General features: G+C 51.8%; 3 protein-coding genes across 5 annotated transcripts in view; 1 reads left to right on the top strand and 2 right to left on the bottom strand.

The window, feature by feature from the left end:
* Positions 1-299: 299 nt before the first annotated feature.
* Positions 300-19,197, bottom strand: MOB3A (MOB kinase activator 3A). The gene is made up of 4 exons (XM_079771658.1): positions 19,015-19,197; positions 7,355-7,860; positions 1,435-1,637; positions 300-1,065 (listed from the first exon to the last, which is right to left on the bottom strand). The coding sequence occupies exons 2-4, from the start codon at positions 7,773-7,775 to the stop codon at positions 1,036-1,038; spliced, it is 654 nt and encodes a 217-aa protein (XP_079627784.1). The 5' UTR covers positions 7,776-7,860; positions 19,015-19,197; the 3' UTR covers positions 300-1,035.
* Positions 18,663-22,964, top strand: IZUMO4 (IZUMO family member 4; the record flags this gene model as incomplete). The annotated part of the gene is given in 10 exon segments (XM_079773081.1): positions 18,663-18,669; positions 19,088-19,206; positions 19,627-19,645; positions 19,648-19,709; positions 19,713-19,734; positions 19,737-19,934; positions 20,021-20,092; positions 20,271-20,397; positions 21,231-21,259; positions 21,262-22,964. Coding segments are annotated over 10 exon segments (717 nt in total). The 3' UTR covers positions 21,324-22,964.
* A 78-nt stretch (positions 22,965-23,042) lies between these two features.
* The window catches only part of AP3D1 (adaptor related protein complex 3 subunit delta 1), a 41,782-nt gene continuing 38,957 nt past the window's right edge, over positions 23,043-25,867 (bottom strand). For all 3 annotated transcript variants that reach the window (XM_079771655.1, XM_079771656.1, XM_079771657.1), the window contains one exon: positions 23,043-24,229. In XM_079771655.1, the coding sequence (XP_079627781.1) occupies positions 24,134-24,229 (96 nt within the window). In that variant the 3' untranslated portion in view covers positions 23,043-24,133. The remainder of the gene's footprint in view (positions 24,230-25,867) is intronic.

Genomic DNA, 25,867 nt, shown 5'->3' with positions numbered 1-25,867 from the left:
CTCTAGTTTATAGATAAAAAGCTGTTTTCCTTTAACATCCATCTCAAGGTGGTTGTCAGTGCGACTGTATAAAAACCTCAATCTTTGCCCCGGCTGGAGTTGCTCAATGGTTAGAGTGTTGTCCCACAGACCAAAGGGTTGCAGGTTCAATTCCCAGTCAAGAGCACGTACCTGAGTTGTAGGTTTGATCCCCAGCCCCGTTAGCTGTGTGTGCGGGAAGCAACCAATCGATGTTTCTCTCTGTCTCTCCCCGTCCCTCCCTCCCTCCCTCCCTCCCTCCCTCCCTCCCTCCCTCCCTTTCACTCTCTCTAAAAAAATCAATGGGAAAAATATCATTGGGTATTAACAAAAATATAAAAATAAACAGAAACTCGATCTTTTATGATATGTGAAAGGGCCCCGGGAAACCTGGAGTGCAGATGTGGGGTCCAGGAAACCCTGACGGATGAGCCAAATGTTTTGGATGCCCTGAAGGAACAGAGGGACTGAGGAAGAGAGGAGGAGGGGAACAGAGCCAGGGGCACGTCGTACCTCTCATGACACAGACATGGGGCTCAGGAGGCATGCGAGGGAACTGAGACTTGAAGCCCAGCAGAGGTGGGTTCCTGTTTTGCTGACTGACAGCCTGTGCAGTCTGTCCTCTCCTGGCCGAGCACGCTAGGGGCATTACGGGACAGACCTGCGAAGGGCAAGCAGAGTTCCAGCCTCAGGCAGATCCAAGTGCTTTACAGATAAAGTGGATTTTCCCAGTTGCTCACAGCATACAGAATCACAGAGTTCAAGTTCAAGCTGCCCCCGTGGGGCTCTGGGAGGCTGGGCCCGTGGTGCATGGACCCACAGCTGCTGTCGTCTCAGAATCAGAGAGAGGACTCAACCCCGGTGTCCAGTGCAGCATTGGGGGCACAGAGGTCACCACCTGACAGCTGTGGAGGTCACCGAGCGGCCAGGGCGCAACACAGTCCATGTTCCGGGAAGGTGGCCCTCAAGTCGAAGTGTCCCTGGCACTGCTCCGGTGACAGCGGGGCCCAGGGGCTCTCAGTGGCACATCCGTGCAGTCATTTCTTTCTGTTAAGAACAAGCAGGACATCAGGGATTGACACAGAGGTGACGGGTATCACACACACATACAGAGAAGCAGGGGTGCAGTCTCAGGAGACTCGTGGGCCTCACTGAAGGTCAAACCTCACAGAAAAGGGAACAGACAGCAGCACGCCCAGGGCTGGGGGTGGGAAGCTGTGTGAAGGGCTCGAGAGGCCACTCTGTCAGCTCTGGAGGCCAGGTGTGTCTGGCTGCTCACCTCTGCCCTGTTGCTGAAAGCAGCAGGAGTAGTAAGTGAACGGCTGAGCGTGCCAATAAAACGATTCACAAAACCCAGTTTACTGGCCCCAGCGTCCCTTCCCTGTCCCTGGTCCCCCCAGTCCCTGCCCCTCTCACCAGTGGCTCCAGCTCCTTGGTGTCTATGAGTCCGAACTCCTTGACGAAGTAGTAGAAGTGCTTGTAGCAGGTGTTGACGTGCGCCTCGGAGCCCATCTGTGCGATGCGGTCGAAGTGGTGGATATAGACGTGCACGAACACGCGGAACAGCCTGGATAGTATCTTCTTCACCACCTGCAAGAAGTTCTTGGGGAACGGCGTGCCTGTGAACAGCGAGAGGGCAGGGCACTCAGGAAGCAGCCTCGGGGCCCAGCTTGGCCTGAAACCACACTGCCCCTGGATTGCGGGCGCGAACTAGCCTGTGAACTAGAGGCTCAGGGAGGCTGAGACCCCGCCTAACCAAGCTCAGACAGCTCATGTCCCGGTTTCCTCCTGAAGTCAAGTGCTGACTGGGTGGGCGGTGTCTGTCCCCAGGAAGGAGCCCCTTTCGCCAGGACCCTCGGCTTCCTGATCCCCACCATGGTCTTCTCACCTCCAGCTCCAGGGAGCCCACTGAAATGCCATGAGATACCCACGGTTCTGCTGCCTAACTACGCCCGGGGAATGGACGAGGACAGGCCTAGAGGTAAAGCCCATGCTCAGGGTACCGCCATCAGCCGCTCTGGCCCGCTGGTCCGCCCTCCCTGGGAATGTGCTGGGTGCCACACATTCCTTTTGCCTTTGCCTAGTTCCTTTCCCAGAACCCAGAACCAACATTTTATTCCCCACCCACGTGTGCAAATTGTGGATCTGCTATGTGCACATCAGGATCTGGCATTGTATATGTGTGTATTTCTAGTAACATTTATTTTTCTTAATAGAATGGGACAACCCCTAAAAACATACTTTTTGACCTCTGATATTTTCCACTTGATATCTTTCTCTCCATTCTAAGTAGTTTTTAAAAAATCCTCAACCGAGGATGTTTTTATTGATTTTTAGAGAGAGAGGAAGGAAGAGTGAGAGTGAGAGTGAGAGAGAGAGAGAGAGAGAGAGAGAGAGAGAGAGAGAGAGAGATCACTGTGAGAGAGAAACACTGGCTGCTGCCTCCAGCACGCACCCTGACCAGGGATCGAACCTGCAACCTTCTGGAGCACAGGACGACACTCTAACCAAGCCACCGGCCAAGGCTTACATATGTTTTTATAAATAATTTCATGTACTTGTCGGAGCTTAATTAAGTCCATGCACCATGTTGCAATTTCTCCTCCTGTTATTGTATTTAATTTATTTACTTTAAAAAACTGTGGTAAAGTACATCCACCTTGAACTTCCCTATCTGAGTCATTCTAGGCGACAGTTTGGTGCCTTAGGCATATCCATGCTGCTGTGCGCCATGGGCTCCTCCCGCTCCTGCCTGCTTACCCCACCAAGACCTCAAGTCCCCTTCTCCTACAGGCAAGACAGAAGCCACGTGTTCATGAGGTCCAACCAGTGCTACCAGGTAGGTGGCCTGGGGCCAGGACTGACAGACTGGCCCATCCTTTTTGTTTTTTAAATTGATTTGAGGAAGAGAAGAGAAACACATAGTTTTGTTATTCCGCTTATCTACGCCTTCATTGGTTGCCCTGACCGGAGATGTAATCCACAACCTTGGTGGATCAGGACGATGCTCTAACCAACTAAGCTAGGGCCAGATCAGCCCATCCTTGAAGAGAGGGGCTCAGGGGCCAGGTGAGGACACACAGATGTGGCTAACCATGGGAAAGCTGCGGTGCACCAGACACACACTCTCAGGAGATGGGACGTAATAAGCTGGACAGCACTGTGGTTATTGGGCCTATGGATGGCTGAGCAATGGCCCAATGAAGTCCAGGTGAGTGCAGGATATCCATGTGCCGGAAGGCTCAAGATACGGTGCCTGCAGCAAAACTGGGACCTGAAGCTCTGACATGGGGAGCCAACACAGCTGCTCACCCCTGTGGAAGGTCTGAGATGTGTCCAGTTAAAAGGCAATTGGGAAAGAACAGGCTCTCTGTACATGAAAGGACCAGCCTGGCTCTGTCCACTCCTCTGAATCTGGGGCCAGAGGACCTCCTCCACGTGAGAACTGATGGCTCTTGTATTCCCTTGGAGAGGGGGTATCAGGAGTCAGCAAGGGTGATGCTGGGGAAGGGGAGTGATTAAGAGCAGCTCACCCTAGGAGAAGGGCTTAGAAATGTAATCTCTAGGCCCGGGCAGAGTGGCTTGGTTGGTTGAGCATCATCCTGTGCACCTAAAGGTTGTTGGTTTGATTCCCAGTCAGGGCACAGGCCTGGGTTTCAGGTTTTTTATTCCCAGTTGGAGCAGTACGGAAGGCAATTGATCAATGTCTCTCTCTCTCCTCCCTTCCTCTCTCTAAACATGTCCTCAGGGAAGAATAAAAAAGGAAGGAAGGAAGGAAGGAAGGAAGGAAGGAAGGAAGGAAGGAAGGAAGGAAGGAAAGAGAAAAGAAAGAAATGTAATCTCCGGGACTGCATAGCCTAAGCATGCAACAGTATTTTCATGCAGGGGTTGAAATTTGGCCCACTGCCTGCTTTTTAAATAAAGTTTTATTAGAACACAGGCCCACCTGTTTGTTTACACCATATCTATGACAGCTTTTGGGTTACATGGCAGGTTTGAGAGTTGAGACATAGACCTTCTGGGTCATAAAGGTGGAAAGATATACTGTGTGGTCCTTTTATTTTTGTTCCATAGAATTTTAGGGTTTTATTAACACAATTACATTCTGTCTATTCATTTTCTTTGCTGGCACTGGGATTGGTGACTGATGGCCAGCTGGGCTGCTCTTTCCACAATGGCTTTGTGGTTCTTTGAGGAGACACTGTGAGCATCTCAGCACAGTAAGATCTGTTGTACATCAGCAGCACTTTAAGCTCCTTGACACTGTGGACCAGAAACTTCCAAAAGCCACTGGGCAGCTTTGTTTTCTTGTTGCTCCCATAACCAACGCTGGACATCAAGATCTGGCCCTTGCATCTTCTGTGCACTCCATAGTCCAGTGATGGCAAACCTATGACACGCGTGTCAGCACTGACACGCATAGCCATTTCTGATGACACGCGGCCGCTGAGGCGGCCGCATGCCGAGGATGAAACATTTACTGCTCCTGAGGATGAAACATTTGCAAAATAATGTTTTTTCCTCAAAGTGACACACTACCCGAGTTATGCTCAGTTTTTTGGCGAAGTTTGACACACTAAGCTCAAAAGGTTGCCCATCACTGCCATAGTCAATGCCTCTGGGTTTCCACCAGTTACACTTAATTTTGACATTTTGGTCTGACTGTTGCTGGATGAACTTCTTGGTCCTCATTTAAAAATATATCTATTTTTATTGATTTCAGAGAGGAAGGGAGATGGAGAGAGAGGTAGAAACATCAATAATGAGAATCACTGATTGGCTGCTTCCTGCACACCCCCTACGGGGGATTAAGCTTGCAACCTGGGCATGCGCTCTGACCGGGAATTGAACTGTGACCTCCTGATTCATAGCTTGAGGCTCAATCATTGAGACACGCTGGCTGGACCTTGGTCCTCTTTTTGACAATCTTAGATTTCACGAGGGGTCTGAGGGAAGCCATGATGCCAAGCAGGAGATGGCTGCCACCTCTGTAAGCAGTGCCAATGAAGAGCTACTGTGTGGTCCTTTACGGGAAAAGTGTGCCACTCTAATCCAACATTAAACCCTTTGCACTCGCTTGCTTTTTTCTCGATTCCTTTATTCTAATGCTAACCGTGTCGAGTCACACTCGACATCCGAGTACAAAAGGTTAAAGAGCATAAGCTGGTGGCTTGGGGCCTAAGTGGGTATACGGTGTCAATGGCACAGGTGTGGGAGACGGGGATAAAATCTGTACCCCGTCCTTTCTTTGCTCAGCCATAAATCTAATCCCAGGGAGCACCTGGCAGACTCTGGGTCTCAGAAGTACCACAGACAAGAAGCAGAGACGCTGCTGTCCATGCAAAGCATTTTATTCCACTGGCCTGGCTGGGGGTCAAAACAGGCTGAGGGCCTGGGGTTTGCAAATAGGGCAGGAAGATGTGGCCTGGGACAGATAGGCTCCCAAGGAAAGCAGGGGTGAACCCAGACCCCGTGATGTGGCCATGTGGCAGAGGCTGGGGCCCACAGAGGGCCCGAGTTTGGTGGTGTGGCCTCAGACCCTTGTCTGGCAGCCATGTGGCATCTGCCAAGTTCATTTTTTTTTTAAAATATATTTTTTATTGATTTCAGAGAGGAAGGGAGAGGGAGAGAGAGATAGAAACATCAATGATGAGAGAGAATCATTGATTGGCTGCCTCTTGCACGCTTTCTACTGGGGATCGAGCCCACAACCAGGGCGTGCGCCCTTGACTGGAATCGAACCTGGGACCCTTCAGTCTGCAAGCCGACACTTTATCCACTGAGCCAAACAGGCTAGAGGTGCCAAGTTCATTTTCTTTCAATTGGTCATCAGTTTCCTCTTTGGTAAAATTGCTAGAATTATCATTCCACAGGCGAGGCACTGACCAGAGGACTCAGGGTCTAAGTTCTAGGATGAGGACCCTTGAGGAGCTGTCAGGACTTTAGGGGGACCCAGGAGGCGGTGAGTCAGAACACGAGCATGTGCAGACACGGACTCCAGGGCCACAGCACAGACTCAGTGGCCTGATGGGTGGGTGGGGGCACCTGTGAATCCCTATTTTGGGAAAGCATCTACTCTGAGTCGGTCTTTCCTCAGATGGGCCTCTGAAAGCCCTCTGCCAGTGGCAGGCCCGTTCCCTGTACAGAGGGTGAGTGAGGTCCAGAGGGGTGAGAAACCTGACCAGGTGCAGACCCCGTTAGCGACCAAGAGCTGGTTCCCCGAAAACTGTTCACCGTTTTCCATGGTGCTGTGTTGATGCCAATGGTGACAGTGAGAAGGGCCTATGTGTGGGTCTCCTAGGACTGCTGTAACAAATTATCACCAACCTAGTGCTTAAAGTAACTCATGTGTGCTCCCTCATAGTCCTGGAGACCAGAAGTCTCACGTCAGTTTCATGGGGCTGATGTCAAGGTGTGGGCAAGGTTGCTTCCTTCTGGAAGGTCCAGGGAGGATCCCTTTCCTGCCTTTTCTGGAAGCTGCTGACATTCCTGGGCTTATGATCATGTCTTCCTTCTCCTGTTGTCACATCACCTTCTCTTCTGTTGTCTAATGTCCCTCTGCCTTCCTTTTACAGGGACTCTTCTGATGAAATCAGGGCCCATCTGGATAATCCAGAACAATCTCCCCATCTCAAGAACCTTAACATGAAGCAAACCATGGCCAATCCACACACTGGAATATCACTCAGTCATGAAAAGGACTGAAGCACTGACACTCACTACAACGTGGGTGAACAATGAAAACAAGACGCTCAGTGAGAGAAGCCAGACCCCAAAGGCCACACAGTGTGATTCCATTTATGTGGAATGCCCAGGACAGGCACAGCCACAGGGGACAGGAAGTGGATTGGTGGTTACTGGGCTTGGAGAGAGGGATGGAGTGACTGCTCATGGGGATAGGGGATGTTTTGGGGATACTGAAATGTCCTGGAATTAGAAGGGATGGTTGCATAACCCTGTGAATGTACTAAATGGCACTGAACTTACACTTTAACCCTTTGCACTCGCTTGCTTTTTTCTCGATTCCTTTATTCTACTCGGAATTTAATTTTTTAAATACCCCAGATTTTACAAAGCGTGGCAGTAGAATAAAAAACTGGAGTTTCTTTTCATACAAACTTATTTATTTGGATTTTTTTTATATTTCAAATTATTGATACATTCAAAGAGTATAAAAAGAGCTGCTACCGATGCTAACCGTGTCGAGTCACACTCAACATCCAAGTGCAAAAGGTTAAATGGGTGGATTTCATGGTTTATGAATTCTATCTCAGTGAACTGTTATTAAAAACACCCCACCCCCCGCCCTGGCCTCACTCCAGGCCGCCCAACTCACCAACGTTGGTGGGAAAGATGTCCTCGTTGTTGATCTGCACCTCGATCCAGTCCATGAGCAGGTCCATGTACCGTGGGGCCGACAGTGCTGTGGGCTTGCGGAACTTGTGCTCGTCCTGCCAGCGGTACTCGTACTTGGGGCCTCCCGACATGATGGGGCAGGACTGCTCGGTGCAGCCGTCGCTAATGGTGCCGTAGATAAGGTTGACACGATTGAAGAAGTCCACCACGTGCACTGCCACCCAGTCGTTGAGCTCCTCACCGGCGGGCAGCTGCACGGCCAGCTTGAGGTCCAGCCCCGCATTCAGTGATGCCTGTGCCTTCTTGTGCAGCTCAAACCGCTGGGTGCCTGGCTCAAACTTGCGCTTGGGGCGGAAGGTCTTGTCCTTGTTGAAGACCTGCTTCAGGAAGGGGTTGGACATTGTGGTCCTCACTGCACCCTCCTGGTGTCGGCCACCAACCCAGAGATGACTGCAAATTCACTGGCTCCCAGGTCTTCCCTGAGATCTGAAATGCAGACAGAAAGAATTATCACCTGTCCTGGAAACCCTGTTCTGGAAGCAAGAGGGGCCACACTGGGGTTTTTCCCCAGGACTTGTGGTTTTGAGTTTTATCAAAAGGGTGCCAGCTCCTCAGTAAAGAGAAGTGCCCCAAGGTGTGTCCCAACTGTCTCAGAGCAGGAGATGCTGAGTCAGGACCTCTGAGAATCCAGCCAGGCAGCATCCTACTCCCGCCCCCGCACCCAGCGGCTCTCTATAAAGTGGGAGAGGGTGTGGTAAACCTGCACAGTGGCTCAGGGTGACCGTAGCGGGCTAAGTGGTGGCCTCTGTACAGAGATGTCCACATCCCCAGGACCTGTGATTGGGACCTTATTTGGAAAAAGGTCCCATTCACATGTGATTAAGTTAAGGATCTTGGGATACGCCTGACCTGGATTATCTGGGTGCCAGGCCTTAGATGATGAGTGACCTTACAGGAGGAAACACACAGACACACGGAGAAGCCCATGTAACGATGGAGGCAGAGATGGGGTGACGTGTCTACAGGCCAAGGGACAGTAGGGGTCACCGACACTGCCAGAGCCAGGAGAGGAGCCTGGAACAACCACTCCCTCTGAGCCTCAGAGGGACCAGCCCCCGAGGGATGACACCCTCCAAGGCTGAGAGGGAATAAATTCCTGTTGCTTCTCTGTGTCTAAATCTCATCATTAGATTAGGGCCCACCAGTGGGAACTCATTTTATCATTTTGATGATATCTGCAAGACCCTACTTCCAACGGGTGGACATGAATTTGGGGGGACACTATTCACCCCAGAATACCACCTGAGAAGGGTGGACCAGCTTGTCTGGGACTTGTCTGCGCCGACATGGGAACATGCCATGTTCTGGGGGTCAGGGCCTTGATATGGGGGCTGTAGCCGGCGTCCCCTGCCATGAAGGCTTCAATCTCCTACCCAGTCCACCTTCTCCTGTCTTTGCTCAGTCTCCTCCTCTGTTATGTGGGGAGAGTAACAAGCTCCACTCAGAGGAGAGAGGATGAAATGAACATGAAGCCAAAGGCCCTGCTCACACTCGGGCTGCAGTCACTGCATCACCCCCAATACGGCCATCACTCTGCCATGAGGATGGCGCCAGCCAACCTGCAGCCTCCTTGTCTCCATCTGCAGGCCCAGCTGGGCCCACCCCCTGGGAGTGTGCATGTGGAGGAAACAAGGAGGGCGGGTGCCCATAGGGCTGGCGGGGTGGGGGGTCTTTTGGGAGTTCACCAGAGAGAGGTAATAAATAATCATTTATAATGTTATAGTAAACGCCCCTCGCCCCCCCCCCCTTTTCTTTGCTTAAATTGTGGTGTGAACCAAAAAGGGGCAACAGAGTAGAACTGACAAGCCTGGGGGCCATATGGCAGGCCTGGCAAGCTCAGTGACCAAGCGTAACCATAGAAGACGATCTGATCGATCCCCTCCCCAGGCAGGTTGTGGAGGGTGGTCACATCCCAGGCCTAAGGTTACCTTAGCAAAGGTCAGTCTTTACATTAAGTGAGCCCTGACCACTGTTCTTGTGCATCTAGGCCAGTGGTCGGCAAACTGCGGCTCGCGAGCCACATGCGGCTCTTTGGCCCCTTGAGTGTGGCTTTTCCACAAAATACCACGGCCTGGGCGAGTCTATTTTGAAGAAGTGGCGTTAGAAGAAGTTTAAGTTTTAAAAATTTGGCTCTCCAAAGAAATTTCAATCGTTGTACTGTTGATATTTGGCTCTGTTGACTAATGAGTTTGCCGACCACTGATTTAGGCTAACACCTTTGAAATGTCAGAGCAATCTTTTTTCCAGACCCCAGGAGGGTAACCACCCCCACCAGCAAGTGTACTCCTCAGTGTTATCTGGTTGCCCACATACCATCCCTATTCACTGTAAAGGCTGTTAACTATCCTGCACCCTCCGATGTAAAAGAAGTGCATGTCTCATTTTACCTTTTACCCCATCCTAGGATTCCCCACTTAGCTTTCTCCTTAATCTCCCACCAACGGTTTCACCTAACCGTCCTTACTGTCCTCCTTTGACTCCAAATGCATAAAAAGAACTGCAAACTGCCATTCTCCGGAGCACTGTCTCAATCCCTTGAAAACTAGCTTCTAGGCATGTCCTCAGTTTGGCTCAAAAAACCTCTGAAAATTTCTTATAAGATCCTTCCATAGGTCTGGATGTTCTTTTGTGGGAGTTCATTTCTGTGACATGTGGCCAGCTGGGTTTGTCTGGTGGCCCACCCTCAAGACTCAGAACACCATGTAGCAAATGACCACAAACGAAGGGGACTGGACCTCACATCCTCTACGGGGATGCTGCTCAACCCCAAGGACCCAGGCCAGCCCCAACGAAGTATGACCCACGGAGCTCAGCACGGCCAAGGCCAGGCTCAGCCAAAGGGAAGTGCACGTCCACTGTGAACACAGCACCCAGCTCAGTGCAGCGGGGTGCAGGCCAAAGTCAAGTCTAGTCCTTCCCGGGCCCAGAGAGTGAGCTGGGACATACACACTGTATCCTTGGGGCCAAGGTGACGTGACTCAGATGACAAGATGGCTTAAGGGTGAGGATTTCAGAAAATTTACAGAGAGCTGAGTCATGGCTCAGGCCACATCCTGGAGCCCAGACAGCCTCCTTCAGGCTTGGCCCTGCCCATCTCGGGCCCAGGAAGAGACTCTGAGGGCAGAGGGCTCCTGGGCCTTGGTCTTCAAGAGATTTCTCCAGAACCACCGCCAACTCCAGTCTCTCCCATTGCGGGGGTCAGAGGGAACAGGGCAGAGTCTGCCAGCACCACCCTTATGTACTCTATGCACTCAACGAAGACTTCATGGCAGAAGGCCAGGCTCTGTCTTCCAAAAGCCTTCAGTTTAATACCAGATACTAGATATATAATAAAAACGCCTAAACCAGTATTCTCACCTGGGTCATCCTGCCCCTAGAGGACCCTGGGCAATGTCTGAGGACATCTGCGGTTGTCACACTGGGGGTGCTGCCGGCATTGAATGGGTAGGGGCCAGGGATGCTGTTCAACAACCCACAGTGCCTAGATAGCCCCCGACAGAGAGTGACCTGGGCCCAGTGCCAGGGGTGAGGGTGGGAGCAGTAGGGGGGAAAGAGACCCTGGTTTAGGTCATTTCACACAATTGGTGAAATCTGGCCTACCATTAGGCCTGAACCATGTAAAACACAGAAGCTGAGCATGGGGACGGAGGAGCCAACCAAAGACAACAGGGCCAGAGGACAGGAGAAACCCCAGAGCAAAGGGAGCAAACTACCCCACACACGAGGACAGCTGTGATCAAAAAGGACAACCAGCCCAGCCGGTGTTGCTCAGTGGTTGAACATCAACCTATGACCCAGGAGGTCACGGTTCGATTCCCAGTCAGGGCACATACCCAGGTTGTGGGCTCAATCCCCAGTGTGGGGTGTGAGGGAGGCAACTGATCAATGATTTTCATCATTGATGTTTCTATCTCTCCCTCTTCCTTCATCTCTGAAATCAATAAAAATATATTAAAAAAAAAAAAAAAGGACAACCAGTCCCGGCTGGAGCGTCAACCTTTACACCTAAAAGGTTTTGGGTTCGATTCCCATTCAGAGCACATACGTAGGTTGCGGGTTCGATCCCTGGTCAGGGCACAAATGGGCAATGTCTGGGGATACCTGTGGTTATCACAACTGGGGGTTATCACAAGTGGATGGGGATGGCTCCCCACATTAGAAGATACTGATTCAGTACTAACTAGCTACTAAGTCAGTGTTTCAGGCCATGCAGCTGGTAGAAGGAGGAGCCTGAGCTCGAACCCTGATCCATGCGGGTGAAGTTGTGGTTCTTTTTGCTGGGCCACATGTCTCCTAACTCACCACTTATCCATTATCCCAGCTTCCACTTGTTTTATCCCAAATCCAGTGCCAGGCACCCTCGAGGCTGGTCTCTTCCCCCCACCCCCGAAACCTCTAAAATGCCAGCACAGAGTGCACACCAGCACCCATCCCTGGTTTAGGTGAGTGGGCACAGCCCTGTGGGTACAGGGCCTGGAGGGTGGAAAGGTGGTGCCTCTAAGAAGGGAAATGGGCAACCATCAACACTCCACCTGCCCACTTCTCTCCTACCATAGGACAGGATGGGCCCAGTCTCAGACACCTCCAGGAAGCTCTGATTAAGAGGCCACTTCATTGACCCTTGTCTGAGATTAGCTGCACCCCTCAGGGCTGGACATCCTAGGATCCCTCCAGGCCATGGGCGTGTACACTGGACACACCAGGTGGGGACCCTGCAGTACCACCTATAACTGCTGACTGCCCAAGTGGCTTGAACACCTGCCCAGGTAATGAATCTGCAAACCAAGTTGCTCTCAGGCCACTCTGGGGCAAGTCAAGGTACAGAAACCCCTGTGGGCCACCCAAAAAAGCCAGCCACCTTCCCTGTGCCCGCTGCCTGCTGGCACCATGGGGACACTTCCTCGTTCCTCACCCTTGGTCTTACTTCAGCCGCCCAACACCCCTCCATGTGGGGCAAGGGCAGCCCCACTTGGTAATGAGAAGACAAACTGGAGTGCCACACCCCTCATCCCGCAGAGCGAGCCCCGAGCTGCCTCTACTCCAGGTTCCCGTTTATCCTGCAGCAAACCTTCTACCCTGATGGAAACCCCAACACAAAGAAATCTGCACCCAGGGCCCGGGTGCTACCTCCTATTTTGGGGCCTCTTTGGTGATGGCTTTGGGAGTTTAACCACCGACGTCACTTGGGGACATGAGACCTGGGAACACAGGAGCCTTAGGGCAATGACAGGACCACTGAGAAGAGCCCCTGCCTAGCCAAGCCTTAGGGAGGTGGCGGCCCCCCCGCCCGCCCCAGGAAGGCCACTTTGTCTTTGTCCACATCCTGCCATGCCATTGCTCAGACAGCTCTGGAGGATGGGGCAGGGCAGTGAAAGGGGCTTGTGAGGCTCCTGCTCGCCTTTCTGACTCTTCTCAGAAGGTGGGACGATTTTTTTTTAAGTGGAAGCAATGATTTTCTGAAAAAGTTCCCGGATGGGCAGAGTTCCCATTAAAGATAAACAACTTTGTATCAGAAACACACATCCCATGCCCGAAGGGTGGCCAGCTGTGAACCAGTCCACGTTGCTGGCCCCATGACCATCTTGGGGCCTTTCTCTTTGATATTTTTAGAGCCCCTCCAAGGGTGCAGGCGTGGGGAGGGGTTGGGAGAACCGTCTCAGAATTCAATGCTCAGGGCTCTCCTGGCTCCCTGGTTCTTCCACAGATGAGATGTGTATGGCACCGAGAAGCTTCTAGAGTGACACAAGGTAAGATGACAAAATCCCCCACTCAATACACACCCACCCCATTTTATTTCCTGTAAACAAAACAGTTCCTCCAAGCAACGGCCTTGCCTCATGAGGTGCAGCAAAGCCCGGCCCATCACCACTTCCTTCCGGTGCCTCCACATCCTGCCTCAGCTGCTGACATTGCCACCACCTCAGGGACACTACCCCGACCTGGTGGTGGGGGTGGGATTGGAGGGACAGACCCCAGTCTGGGAGATCAGCCCCTAGGTTCAGGCCAGCAGCCCAAGTGTTCAGCTGGAAGATGCTTGCAGCCCAGGGTCTGTTCCATTACAGAAGCCAGTGCCCAGCACTGTCTTCCACCATCCTAATGTTCATTTTTATTTTTATTTTTTCAAATGTGTTTTTTAAAAATTGATTTTAGAGAGGGAGGAAAGGAGAGGGGTAGAGATAGAAACATCGATTGGCCCGACCAGCATGGCTCAGTGGTTGACTGGCGACCTATGAAGCAGGAGGTCACGGTTCGATTCCCAAGCAGGGCACATGCCTGGACTGCGGGCTCCTTTCCCAGTGGGAGGCGTGCAGGAGGCAGCTAGTCAATGATTCTCTCTCATCACTGATGTTTCTATCTCTCTCCTCCTCTCCCTTCCTCTGTGAAGAAAGAAAAAAAAAAAGAAAAGAAAAGAAACATTGATTGGCTGCCTCCTGCACGTCCTCGAGCCCGCAACCCAGGCATGTGCCCTGACCGGGAATTGAACCAGCAACCTCTTAGTTCATGGGTCGACGTTCAACCACTGAGCCACACCAGCTGGGCAATGTTCATTTTTAAATATCACCACAGCTCCCTGCGCAGCAAGGTCCCCACCATCCTGTAGGGTACTTGCTGAGATTGGTTTCGGGCCTCCTCCTGCATGGGGAGAGGATTTGCATTTTGTTGGCCTTTTGTGCTCAGGTCTTGGTTTTGTGGGTGATGTTCTCCAACATGTATTGTACAAAGGCAGGAAGTAAGGTTTGAGGGGGCCGCTCCAAGCCAGGTGCTGTTGAATGGTTCTGTAGATTCCAGCCCCATTGAGATATAATTCACATCCCGTAAATTCCACCCTTTTATTTTTATTCAGTGACTCAGACCCTTTACTTATTTATTTTTAATATATTTCTATTGATTTCAGAGGAAGGAAGAGGGAGAGAGAGATAGAAACATCAATGATGAGAGAGAATCATTGATTGGCTGCCTCCTGCATGCCCCACACTGGGGATCGAGCCCACAACACGGGCATATGCCCTTGACTGGAATTGAACCCAGGACACTTCATTCCACAAGCTGATTCTCTGCCCACTGAGCCAAACCGGCTAGGGCCAATTCCAATCTTTTAAAGTATACAAGTCAATGTATGGTTTTAGTAAACTCATAGAGTATGCAACCATCCCCAATTCCATAACATTCCCACCACCCCAAAAGACATGTTCAAATCCTGATCCCTGGTAACTACGAATGAAACCTTGTTTGGAAATGGGGTCTTGCAGGTGTAATTAGTTAACGTGAGGTCACACTAGAGTAGTGACCCTAATGCAAGGACACATGTTCTTATAAGAGGGAGATTTGGACACAGACACACAGAGACGATGGTCATGTGACGATAGAGGCAGACATGGGTGATACAAGCCCAGAGGCACAAAGGACTGCCAGTAAGTCACCAGCAGCTGAAAGGGGCAGAAGGGACCCTTCCCAGGGCTGAGAGCTAAGAAGTCACAGCACATGAGGTGGGCTGAGATCTGAACTGGGTGTCCCTACATCCCAGCCTTTCTATCAAGACAGAGAGGGGTTACGGAAGAATTAAACAGGAAAAAAAAAAAAAGACAGAGAGGGGTGTGGTGTGTGCATGGACCAGCTCTCTCTGCTTCAGTTTTCCATAGGGGCAAATACAGATATATTGTTTGACAAAACCGTGTCACCTGGGGGACAGAGAGGAAGGTGAGAAAGGTTATGGGTCATTGATGTGTCCACCTAGGAGCCACACCTCTTTCAATGTACCGTCACTGACCAGAGGCATGTCAGGAAGGGCGGGACACAGGAAACAGTGTCCCCTGAACGCCCATCCACACTTATGCCCATCACTGGCTGTTCACGCTTCCCCTTTTTAAAAAAAAAATAATTCTTTATTGTTGACCTCGCTTCCTTTTCACACCGGGATCCTCAGATATGGACTTGACTGTGCACTGACCTCAGAGAAAGGGGGCGATGGAGGGAAGGAGTCACAGCTCTGAGCTGTCCACTGAGGGCCAGGATCATCCACTCAAGGGTTTCACTCTCTCGGGGAGGGGGGGGGGGGAAGGGTGTCTGTAAAGAGCTCCCAGCAAGTCAGCTAGCTGTGGGTCTCACCCAGGGTGGTCCTGCCCTCAGGGGACCCCAGGGGATGTCTGGGGACATCTATGTTTGTCACCCTGTGGGTGTTCCTGGCAGTGAGTGGGTAGGGACCAGGGATGCTGCTCAACACCCTACAGTGCCCAGGATAGCTCCCCGCAGAGTGCCCACCCCGAATGTCTTACTTGGGACTCAGCCGCAGGAGTGACCTTGTCTTTCCCAGAATCCAGTTTCTGAAGCCAGATTCCCCCTTTCTGCTTAAACTATCTGAACTTCGAAATTCCAGGAAATCAGAAACAGAGCTCACCAGCTGGGGCACGTCTGGAACTTCCCAGAGTAAAAACCCAACTTCCTAGACGCTGCTGGGGGATTTTGTTAAACCTCCATCTTATGAGGCTTTGGAGATGTGAGAACAACTCTCAAAAGATAATTAATGGCTGACTTTTCCAGGAACGTAAGAGCTCAGCCTCGGAGCAGGAGCATTTCCACAGAAGAAACAGCCTGGCTTAAACTTGTCAGAATATGAATTGTCTAAAAAGTTCAGGAACTGAACTAGCACTTCCACGAATCCCCTGAGGGGCTAAAATACAGCTTTTGCTGAAAGAGAGAGAGAGAGAGAGAGAGAGAGAGAGAGAGAGAGAGAGAGAGAGAAACTTATACTTCGGATGATCACAGTAACTTGAGATGCCTGGGACACGGAGAACATTGAGCTCCGCTTTGTAGGAGATGCAAAGATGATAAAGACACGTTCTCTCCTTTAGGGAGGTTCCAATAAAAAGCAAGCTATCAGCCATGAAAGACATGAGGAACTGTAAATGCACATGACTAAGAGAAAGAATACAGTCTGAGAAGGTGACATTGCGATTCCAACTCAAGGACATTCTGGAAAAGGCAGAACTACACAGACATTAAAAGGTCTAGTGGGGGCCAGGGGTTGGGGGAGGGAGGGATGAATAAGCGAGGGGGGGGGGCATAGAGGATTTTTAAGGCAGTGCCATACTCTAACACTGTCATGGTGGACACATGTCACTAAACATTTGTCCCAACCCAAAGAATGTACAACACAAAGAGTGAATGAACTCTTATGTCAACCATGGACTTGGAGTAATAGTGGTGTGTCGGTGTAGGTTCATCCTTGTAACAAATACCCTTCTCTGGTCAGGAAGGTTGACAGTGTAAGAGGCTGTGCATATGTGAGGGTACAGGGTAATGGGAAATCTCTGTGCCTTCTGCTCAGTTATGCCTTGAGTCCAAAACTGCTCTAAAAGTCTACTAAGCCTTAGCTGGTTTGGCTCAGCGGTTAGAGTGTCAGTCCTTGGGGTCTCCGGTTCGATTCCAGTCAAGGGCATGTACCTCGGTTTGCAGGCTCCATCCATGGCCCCAGTTGGGGTGCGTGCGGGAGGCAACCAATCAATGTATCTCTCTAATATTGATGTTTCTCTTTGTCTCTCCCCCTTCCTTCCACTCTCTCTTAAAAAAATCAATGGAAAAAAAAATCCTTGGGTGAGGATTAACTAACTAAATAAATAAGTCTATTAGAAAAATTATAGCTAACACTAATTCACCAATTAAAAAACACCTAGCATTTGGCTAAGTCCTTTAAGTAGTTCACCCCTATGAAGAAGTTACTAAAACCACAAACAGGAAGCAAAAAACCACAAAGCCTAGGAAAGCCAGAGTTGAACATATATTTGCAGAAAGAATAAACACCATGGAAGGCACTAGAAATATAATATACACCCATGGTTAATACCAAAATTTTTAGTAGCTACATTGAAAGGTAAGAAAATGAAAAGAAACAGGTAAAATCAATAGTCATAATATATTCTATTTAACACAAGGGTAACAAAATATCATTTCAACACCTAAGGAATATAGAAAATATTAAGGAGATAGTCTGCCTTTTAAACATAGGAGCCCCTGTGATCTGGTGGTCATTTCGCACATATAACAGGTCCTAGTTTAATCCAGCCATGTTTGGAGGGCTCACTAGCTGCCCGTGGCCAGTGGCTGCTGCCCTGGACAGCTCAGCTCCAGAGGGTTTTTTTGTTAATCACCACCCTAGGATATTTTTTCCATTGATTTTTGGAGAAAGTGGAGAGAGAGAGAGAAAAAAAAAATACTTCCATTACCTTCTCCCCCACATGCCCCGATCAGCCTGGGGATCGAACCTGTAACCCAGGTATGTGCCCTTGACGGAAAATGGAACCCTCCACCCTTTGGTTCGAAGCTGATGCTCTAACCATTGATATCACTGGCCAGGGCTCCAGAGGGTTTTAAAAGAAAGGAAAATCCAGTTGTCAGAAGAACGGAGCAATGGGACAGGTGCTGTCTAAGGTGGGTGTCGATTTGGCCCAGGGAGGAAAAACAGTTATCGGAGCAGGATCTGGGGTGAAGACACCAAGGGTGCCTTTTGGGAGGGAAGAGGGAAGCAGGGGGCCCTGGGGCCAGGGCAGCCAGGACTTGCGCTTGCTGTGTTCTCACTCCATACTCAGTCTCGGGTTCGACTGACCAATTGATGTGTCTCTCTCACATTGATGTTTCTATCTATCTCTTTCTCTCTCCCTCTCTCTAAAAATCAATGGAAAAAATACCCTCAGATGAGGATTAAGAGGAAAAAAAAGGTCACTCATTTTTTAAGATGTCAAAGTGCAGAGAACAGGGGCTCAGGGCTTTGGGAGTCTGCAGCCCAGTGGCATCCCTCAGCCCTGAGTCTGTAAAATGGGCTTATAAGCACCCCCTTTATACTGGGTGAGGGAAGGGTGAGAAAGCAGCTGCCCAGAGGCCACGTGTAACACCAGCAAGTCCAAAACCAGATCGTGCAGACAGGCCCTGGGCTGTGAAACATGCAAAAATGCATGTACATCATACTCAACATCTACCTACGTGCTTTAAATATGTGCAGTGCATCGTATACCCATTAAACCTCCAATGACCAGAAGCATCTTACCCTGAAATTAATACTGGTTCTCTGGGTGGTAGGTCACCCATGGTTTATTTTCTGCTTTGTGATTTTTCTGTATTTTCCAACCACGCCCCTCTTCCCCTTTCAGTGACATCTTATAAAATACGTGGTCGTTTCAAACAAATGCCAGCCCACCAGCCAGTGCAGAGACGGCTGCGAAGTCGAAGTCCCCGCCATGGGCAGTGCGGACACCGCCCACACCTGGCGCCCAGCCTCTGCCCAGCGCTCAGTGACTCGGGACCAGGAAGCAAGAGGCACGCTCCTGAAAAGCCGACTCCCCGAGGTGTAGGAGCCCTGAAATCCTGCGGAATTGACCCAAACCAGTGGCGGGGGCCTCGCGATAGTAAGTGACACGGCTCGGGGTGGATCCCACGTTGACAGTGGTAGCCACGAATTCGACCGAGAAACCACGACTACTCCCTTCCCGCCGCCCGCGTTTGCCCCTCCTGAGGGACCAGAACTCCCGCCGCCCGCCACTTGGCGGTCTTCGGGGGTCCACCGCCCGCGTTCCCGCTCCGAGGACCCACCTGCCGCCTCACGCCGACCCGCCGGGCTGCGCTGGCCTCCGCCCTCTGTCTTCTGTCCCCGGCTGCCCGCTAGTTCGGACCTCGCCTCCAGCCGAGGAGGAACTCCGCGCAGAGCCTGCCTCGGCCCCGCCCGGCCGGATCTACTTCCGCTACAGATTAAGGCCTCCCCGGAAGCGGAGCTGGTGGGCCGAGGTATCCACCGAGAGGGGGCGCACCCCGACACCGCGCTCTATGTTGCTTGGCAACCGAAGCCGTGATGCCATTGGTTAGTGCCTGCGGTTGAAGCCTGTGGGCGGAGCTTCCACTGCGCTGGGGATGCGGGGCGGGGCCTCGAGCCGGGAACGTCCTGGAAGGAGGAGCTTGCGCCGCCTGTGGGCGCTAAAAGGGTCGCGGTCCGAGGGTGGGCCGATCTGGGGAGTGGAGACTTTCCGGGAGTGGCGGCTCACGGGCGAGGCCTGGGAGGCTGAGCCCGCGTCTTCAGTTCTCCGTCGCGGGGCCCGAGGGCGCCGTTGGTTGGTGCGTGGTGGAGAGGCGTGGCGCGGGAGGTGCGGTTGGTCAGTGGGTGGTGAGCATGGCCAGGCCATGGCTCTGCCGCTGTGACTGGAACTGAAGGCCGCGCTGGCCCGCGGCTGCCGCACTGTCATGGCAACTTCTTGGAGTTCTTCGCCCGCCATCACATGAACCTCAAGTTCTGGTAGGTGGACGACATTCCCGCGTCGGGCGGCTGCTCACTGACTGGAGCCAGGACATAATGAAGGCGCTGCACCTGGCCATCCCCGCGATCAGTGCGTTCCCGGCCCGGGCCGCTCACCGGACCCCTCCCCTCCTTCAGTGCCTAGCCCGGGAAAAGCTGAACCAAGTGGCAGACACCGTGTACCAGAAGATGGAACAGCTGTCCCAGGGGAAGATGTATTTCCCGGATAAGGGGATGGCCCATCCGCCCTAGGACACCCCCGACCGCCCACCGTTCGAACCTGACTTCCCTCCTCCTGCCAACCCCCATCAGGGTATTTCCCCAAGGAGCTTCAAGCCATCTTCTGGGAGCGGGTGCACCTCATCCAGAATGCCACCGTTGAAAGTGAGCTAGTGAGGGCTGAGGGAGGGGCGTGCTTCCCAGGGCCATAGGAGTATTTTACTCCCCTCATAGGCTGGGAGCCCTGGGGCCAGGGCCCGTAGCTGGGGCTGTTGTTATGTGGATAGGGTGTCAGTGCATCCAGGCATAACTCAGAGCCTGTGGCCAGCATGGGACCTGACAGAAATCCAGAAGCAGGGCATCTCTCTGAGAAGAACTCTTTCATTCCATGGGCGCCAGCAGGGCCCCTTGAAAGATAAATCCCATCTCTTCCTCCCTGCAACCTTCCCCAACTGGCCCCCAGAGGCATGGTGAGTATTGCTGCCACCCTGTCCAGTGGTCACTCCATTCCAGGCTAGGAGCCACCCCAGGTGACTGATGGACAAACCCTAAGTCTTGGGCAGGCCTGAGAAGGTGGGCTGGAGTCAGGGACAGGCAGGGCCTGCTAAGAAGGTGCTCTCCATGCTCTTGTCCCTGCACAGGCCGCAATGATTGTCAGCATCACTGTGGTGAGTGAGCCTGTCCAGGCCACGTGTCCCTCCTCCTCCCTGCCTTTCATCCCATGGGTAGGATGGGGGTGGGCACAACTGGCCCTCTGAACTCAGGGCCACATTGGCTCCACACCCTGTGTCCCCACAGTTGTCGGTGCAGTGGAACACAGCTGTGCAGGGCCTCCTCCTTTACATGAGAGTTGTAGAAATAATTGGCACAAGACCCCCCTCTCCAAACCAACGTGAGTTTTATCAGAGTCAGTAGGCTATGTGCGAGGGCAGCCACCAGGAGGCAGGACCTGGACCCTGTCTGGGTCTTGCCCCTGCCCCAAGTGGGTAGCAGGGTTGTGGTTAGAATGTAGGAGGAACCCCTGCTCCCATGATGGATGTACCCCAGTGGAGGGACCTGGGGGTCACGGGGCTAACCAGGGCCCAGTCGTGTCTTTCAGACAGGGCACCAACACAAGGTGAGCTCCCCCTCTCCAAAGCCCTGGCCTGGTGGGAGTTGGGTGGGGACAAAACTTTGAGGGTCTGTCTGCAACCCTGTCACGTGCCCTAGATGGGAGGAGGCCCAGGCCCCTAGCGAACACCTACCAGTTAGGTTGAGGTGGGGATGGGAAAGGAAGTACTGAGGCACCTGTTTCTCTCTGCAGCCTGGTATCACCAAGCTTCATGGGTCTAGAGACCCACACCTCATCAACCTGACACTGGAAAATGCTTCTGAGTGCTTGACACAGCACAGATAGCCTGCAGGCCCACTGGACCCCCCAGCTGCAATGTGGGGCCAGGACTCAGCTGGGCTGTCCCAGCCTGACTAGAGCAGGCTTGCTGCTCTCTGGGGGTCCCTGCACAACCCCATCAGAGCCCAGGCAGGGCCAGGACTGGGAGGAAGGGAAGGGGGATGGATTGTATACAGCAGATGCTAGGTGGGATCAGAACTATATGATGGATGATTAAATGTCCCTGACGCTTCTCATCATGGAGCAGTCCCTGTAGGGGCAGGGAGAAACCATGTGAGGCATGGGCTGGGTCCCTGGGCAAGACACATCTGGTCGTGGGCACAGGGTCCAAAGGTCAGGTCCCCACACCAATTTGATTGTGATTTGCCAGAGCGTACATGGGCAGGCTCACCTGGAAAGGAGCCGGGGAGCGAGATGGTTCTGATGATTCAAGTGAGACTGCAGTCTAGTGAAACAGGGTTGGCTTCAGTGTATCATGGGGCTCAGGTCATCAGGTCAAGTGGGACTGAACCTGTCCAAGGAACCCTACAGCACTGCTTCTGAAAACACTCCACGTGGATTGTGATCCAGGCAGTATAGCTGTTGTAAGCCGGGAGGGAGGCTCTCAAATGCTGCCCTGAGGTACCTGTCCTGTCTGTCCTGAGCAGGCACTCCTTTCTCGGCCTGGGTGCTGCTTCCCTGACTTCTTCCTCCAGATCCCTCTTGTTCTTGGTCTAGAGGGGGACAGTGAGGGTTGAGTCACAGGACTCTTGAGGACCCCACACACCCTGCACGGCTTCCTACTGAAGTTTCCCTGACAGAATGCTAGCCACATTTTCACCTGTGTGTATATTCGGTAGGATTTAAACAAAACAGCATGAGAAAGGCGCTCACGTGGTATTTGGATAGAACAGTGGTCGGCAAACTGCGGCTTGCGAGCCACAAGCGGCTCGTGAGCCGCGATTTGCCGCTCTGTTGACGAATGAGTTTGCCGACCACTGGGATAGACTGTCAAATGATGGAGTCGTGGGATGTCTTCAATAAACACAGGGAGGGGTGTGTGCCAGGAGCAGAGCTGGCTGATCACCAGGATCCTGGTCACTCCGTCACTGCTATGTCTCCTACCTTGGCCTCTGCCTTTCCAGCCCGAGGGCATTGCAAGGGGTACCCCCGTGACCCCCAGGTCCCTCCACTGGGGTACACACCTGTGCTACATGATGCACTTTCCCCACTGAGAAGTGGGAAGAGCCTGCTGGCTGACGGTGGTAGAGGCAGGACTGGCGAGGCCTTTCTCCCATCTGGTGCTCCAAGTGGGCTTTGATGTGGGGCTGATCTTCACCCCCCTACACTAGGGGATTCAAGTTGTGATTGATTTGGGCTCTCTGTCCACTGACCCAGCCTGACCGGACTTGAGTCATCCCTGTCCATGCGTTGTCAGAAGAAGCCAGTGGCAATGTGGTGAATTAACACCAGCAGGGCTTTCCTTCTAGCATCTGCTCCCGCCACTCACCCAGCACACCTTCTTACCAGTGCGGTTTCTGGGAAAGGGAGGGTGATGGCCACTGTGTGGTGTTGGACCCCTATTACTCCCAGTCCAGGGACCTGGATGGCACATGGGCATCATGTCACCTCCCAAGAAGATGAGGGTGTCCCACAGCCCCATCTGACTCTGAGCGACTCAGGCATGTTCACAGACCCCCGCAACTCCCCTGCCACCAGGGGATGACCCCCGCCAACAGGTAAATGCCTATTTTGCAAGTTTATTGGATCATCTTGACACAAAATCATGACAGCAGCGTGATATGTCTCCTTTACATGGGAATGTTGATAGCAAATTCTTATATAACACATCATACAATTTCGAGATTCTAGAATCACTGCACAGGATTCTGCAATAGATTACATGCTAAAGTGACAGTTTTCATCAAAAGGATAGTTAAAACATCATTGAGGACCATCATCTCTGAGGAAAGTCTCACCGGGGTGGGCCAGAGTCCCCTTGCCCTGCCCATGAGACGCATTAAGGGACCCGACCTCCCTAGGACGCATGTGCTTCACCATCAGAACCATGGAACCCAGGCCTGGGCCTTCCCAGCAGCTGTGGATATGATGGGAGGACAAACCCTATGGCTCACCACACCAATGTCAACCGAGACCTATTTTACTGAAAAGGAAACAAAACAATGTCCAGTCCCTGCTCTTGGTAAGGGTCCTGAATAAATCCCTACCCAGATTGCAGTCCTCACCCCTATGCCTTGCAACCCATTGCCATTCTCTACCCGGCACACAAACACAGCAGTGGGACACAATGCAATGGACAACGGCTTGCATGACCATTTCCCCACCATGTTTCCTGGCGAGAGAGAACTGACTGGCTGTGAGGTGTAAAGGGGAATGTCACTGTGGTGAGCAGCCAGCCCATTTCTCGCCTCCCAGGTGGGGACTTGGAGACTAGTGGGATTGGATGACTTCACAGAAGCAGGACGTGCCTCCCTGCCCTGTCCGCTGAACACCCATCACCCAGGCCCACCCAGTCCTGGCTTGGACAGTGGTCACACTCATTCCTTGAACAGCTCTTGCGGCCACGTGCAGTTGACCCCGGCTACAGGAGTCACTGATGGTTTGAGGACTGGAACAGGGTTTCTCCCCAAAGAGAGTGGGAAGAGTCAAAGTAAAAAAGATGACAGGAGAAATCAGTGAACATATGACCTCAATGTCTAACCGTGACGACAGTGGACTTAACGCCGGGCTGATAAGTACATGCGACAAAGGAGAAACTAGCATTTGGAACCTGTCTCTCCTTCACATCCTCTCTGTGGTGGCCTCAGTGACAACAGTCAGCACGTGGCCAATGTAGCCTTCATCTCCTCCAGCAGGTTGCTGAGCAGTGTGGCATCGCTGCACTTCCCATCCACCGATACAGACTTCTCACCCTGAAAAAGGGAAAACGCAGTCCGGTATGTTGAAAAGTGCATGAAAATCCTGCCTCGCGAATACATGTATTGTACTTTTGATTTTTCCAAATGCTGTCCCTATGTGGGGGTGCTTTCAAAATCAGAACAAACGAGCAACTGTGGAACCTGGACTGAGGCCTGCAGTGGTGGCCAGGGGCCCACAACTGGAATCAGAACCCTGGGAAGAGCTTGACAGAGCTCGGGCAAAGTGACCTGCAAAACTGTTCATGAACTGAGGACCTGCCTGAAGGTGAGCACACATGGCCCTCACCCTGACGAGCCAGCACACCAGACCCTGAGAACACACAGCACCACCCAGCCCTGGCCCCACGCATGGGGGCATGTGAGCAGCTCCGTGCTGTGGAGGACAAAGGTGTGAAAATTGCAGTAGGAGCCTATGCATCCACATTCTCCCCAGGACTTAAACAAGGCTCACAGACTTGGCATATTCAAAATATCTGGGATATAGTCCCAAATTACTCAGCATATAAAGACCAAGGCATCTCAGCTCACTGGGAAAGACAATCGATACAACACCCACACTGAGATGAAGCAGATGTCAGACAGATCTGACAGAGCTGATGAAGTGGCTGCTATGGAATCTCCCAGAAGCAATCACAACATTCTTGAAACAAAGAGAAAACAGAGCACCTCAGGAAACAAATAGAAGATATAAAGAAAAACCTCATAGAAACATTAAACCAGAAATGTGATAATCAAAATAAAAATCTCACTGAATGGGTTCAACAGCAGAGGAAAGAGTCAGTGAACTTGACAACAGGTTACTAGAAATACTGCAGTCTGAACAGACAGCACAAGGGACAGAGGGAACATGGGGTGGACAGAACCTCAAAGACTTGAAGAATGGTAACAAAGTCTGGGTTCAGGTCTCTGGGCTGCCAGAAGGAGATGATAAAAAAATGAAGTGCTGCAATAGTTAATAATATCCAAAACTCCCCAAATTTTACAAAGAAATAAATGCAAAGATTCACCAAGTTCAACACACTCTGAACAGATAAACCCAAAGAATTAAATGCCCAGAAACATCATAAACTCCTGGAAATTGGAGACAAAGAAAAATCTTGAGAACAGCCAGAGAAAAAGTTGAACTCCCTATCCTATCCTCCTACATAATAAAGAGCTAACATGCAAATGGTCATTGCACCCTCGCACCAGGGCTGGGGGACCTGAGGCCACGCCCTCCGTCCAGTGGGGCTTGACGGGAAACCTGAGGCTGCGCCCCTCGCCCCGCGGGGCTTGACGGGGGTGGGGCCAGCTGGGTCTGGGTCTCACACGATTTTGAGGCATGTGTGAGTGGGCAGGGACTTGACTCTGGGTCCCACAGCGTGCCCCAGACTCTGATAGGAGGGAGATTTTCATATACATTTCACTAATTTTCTTTTATCTCTGACACTTCTATTATAGAGAAGGGCAAATAGCAATATTAAAATATTTTCTCTAATTAATTCCCTTTTAATGTGCACGAATTTTGTGCACCAGGCCACTAGTATAAAGAATAAAGGTACAGTGGAGTGCGACTTCTCATCAGAAACCATGGGTTCCAAGTGGAAATGGCATATTTTTAAAGTTAGTTGGTCTCTGACTTACAATTTTTAG

This window comes from Cnephaeus nilssonii, assembly GCF_951640355.1.
Source record: "Cnephaeus nilssonii genome assembly, chromosome: 5".
Classification (NCBI taxonomy): domain Eukaryota; kingdom Metazoa; phylum Chordata; class Mammalia; order Chiroptera; family Vespertilionidae; genus Cnephaeus; species Cnephaeus nilssonii.
This window is presented reverse-complemented; position numbering and strand designations above follow the sequence as displayed.

Bases quoted from the DNA above. Each gene is read 5' to 3' on its own strand.
- MOB3A (XM_079771658.1), bottom strand. From the start codon at position 7,775: ATGTCCAACCCCTTCCTGAAGCAGGTCTTCAACAAGGACAAGACCTTC. The intron at 1,638-7,354 runs GTGAGTTGGGCG...CGCTGTTCACAG, and splicing joins CATCTTTCCCACCAACGTTG to GCACGCCGTTCCCCAAGAAC. The intron at 1,066-1,434 runs GTGAGAGGGGCA...TGTTCTTAACAG, and splicing joins CCAAGGAGCTGGAGCCACTG to AAAGAAATGACTGCACGGAT.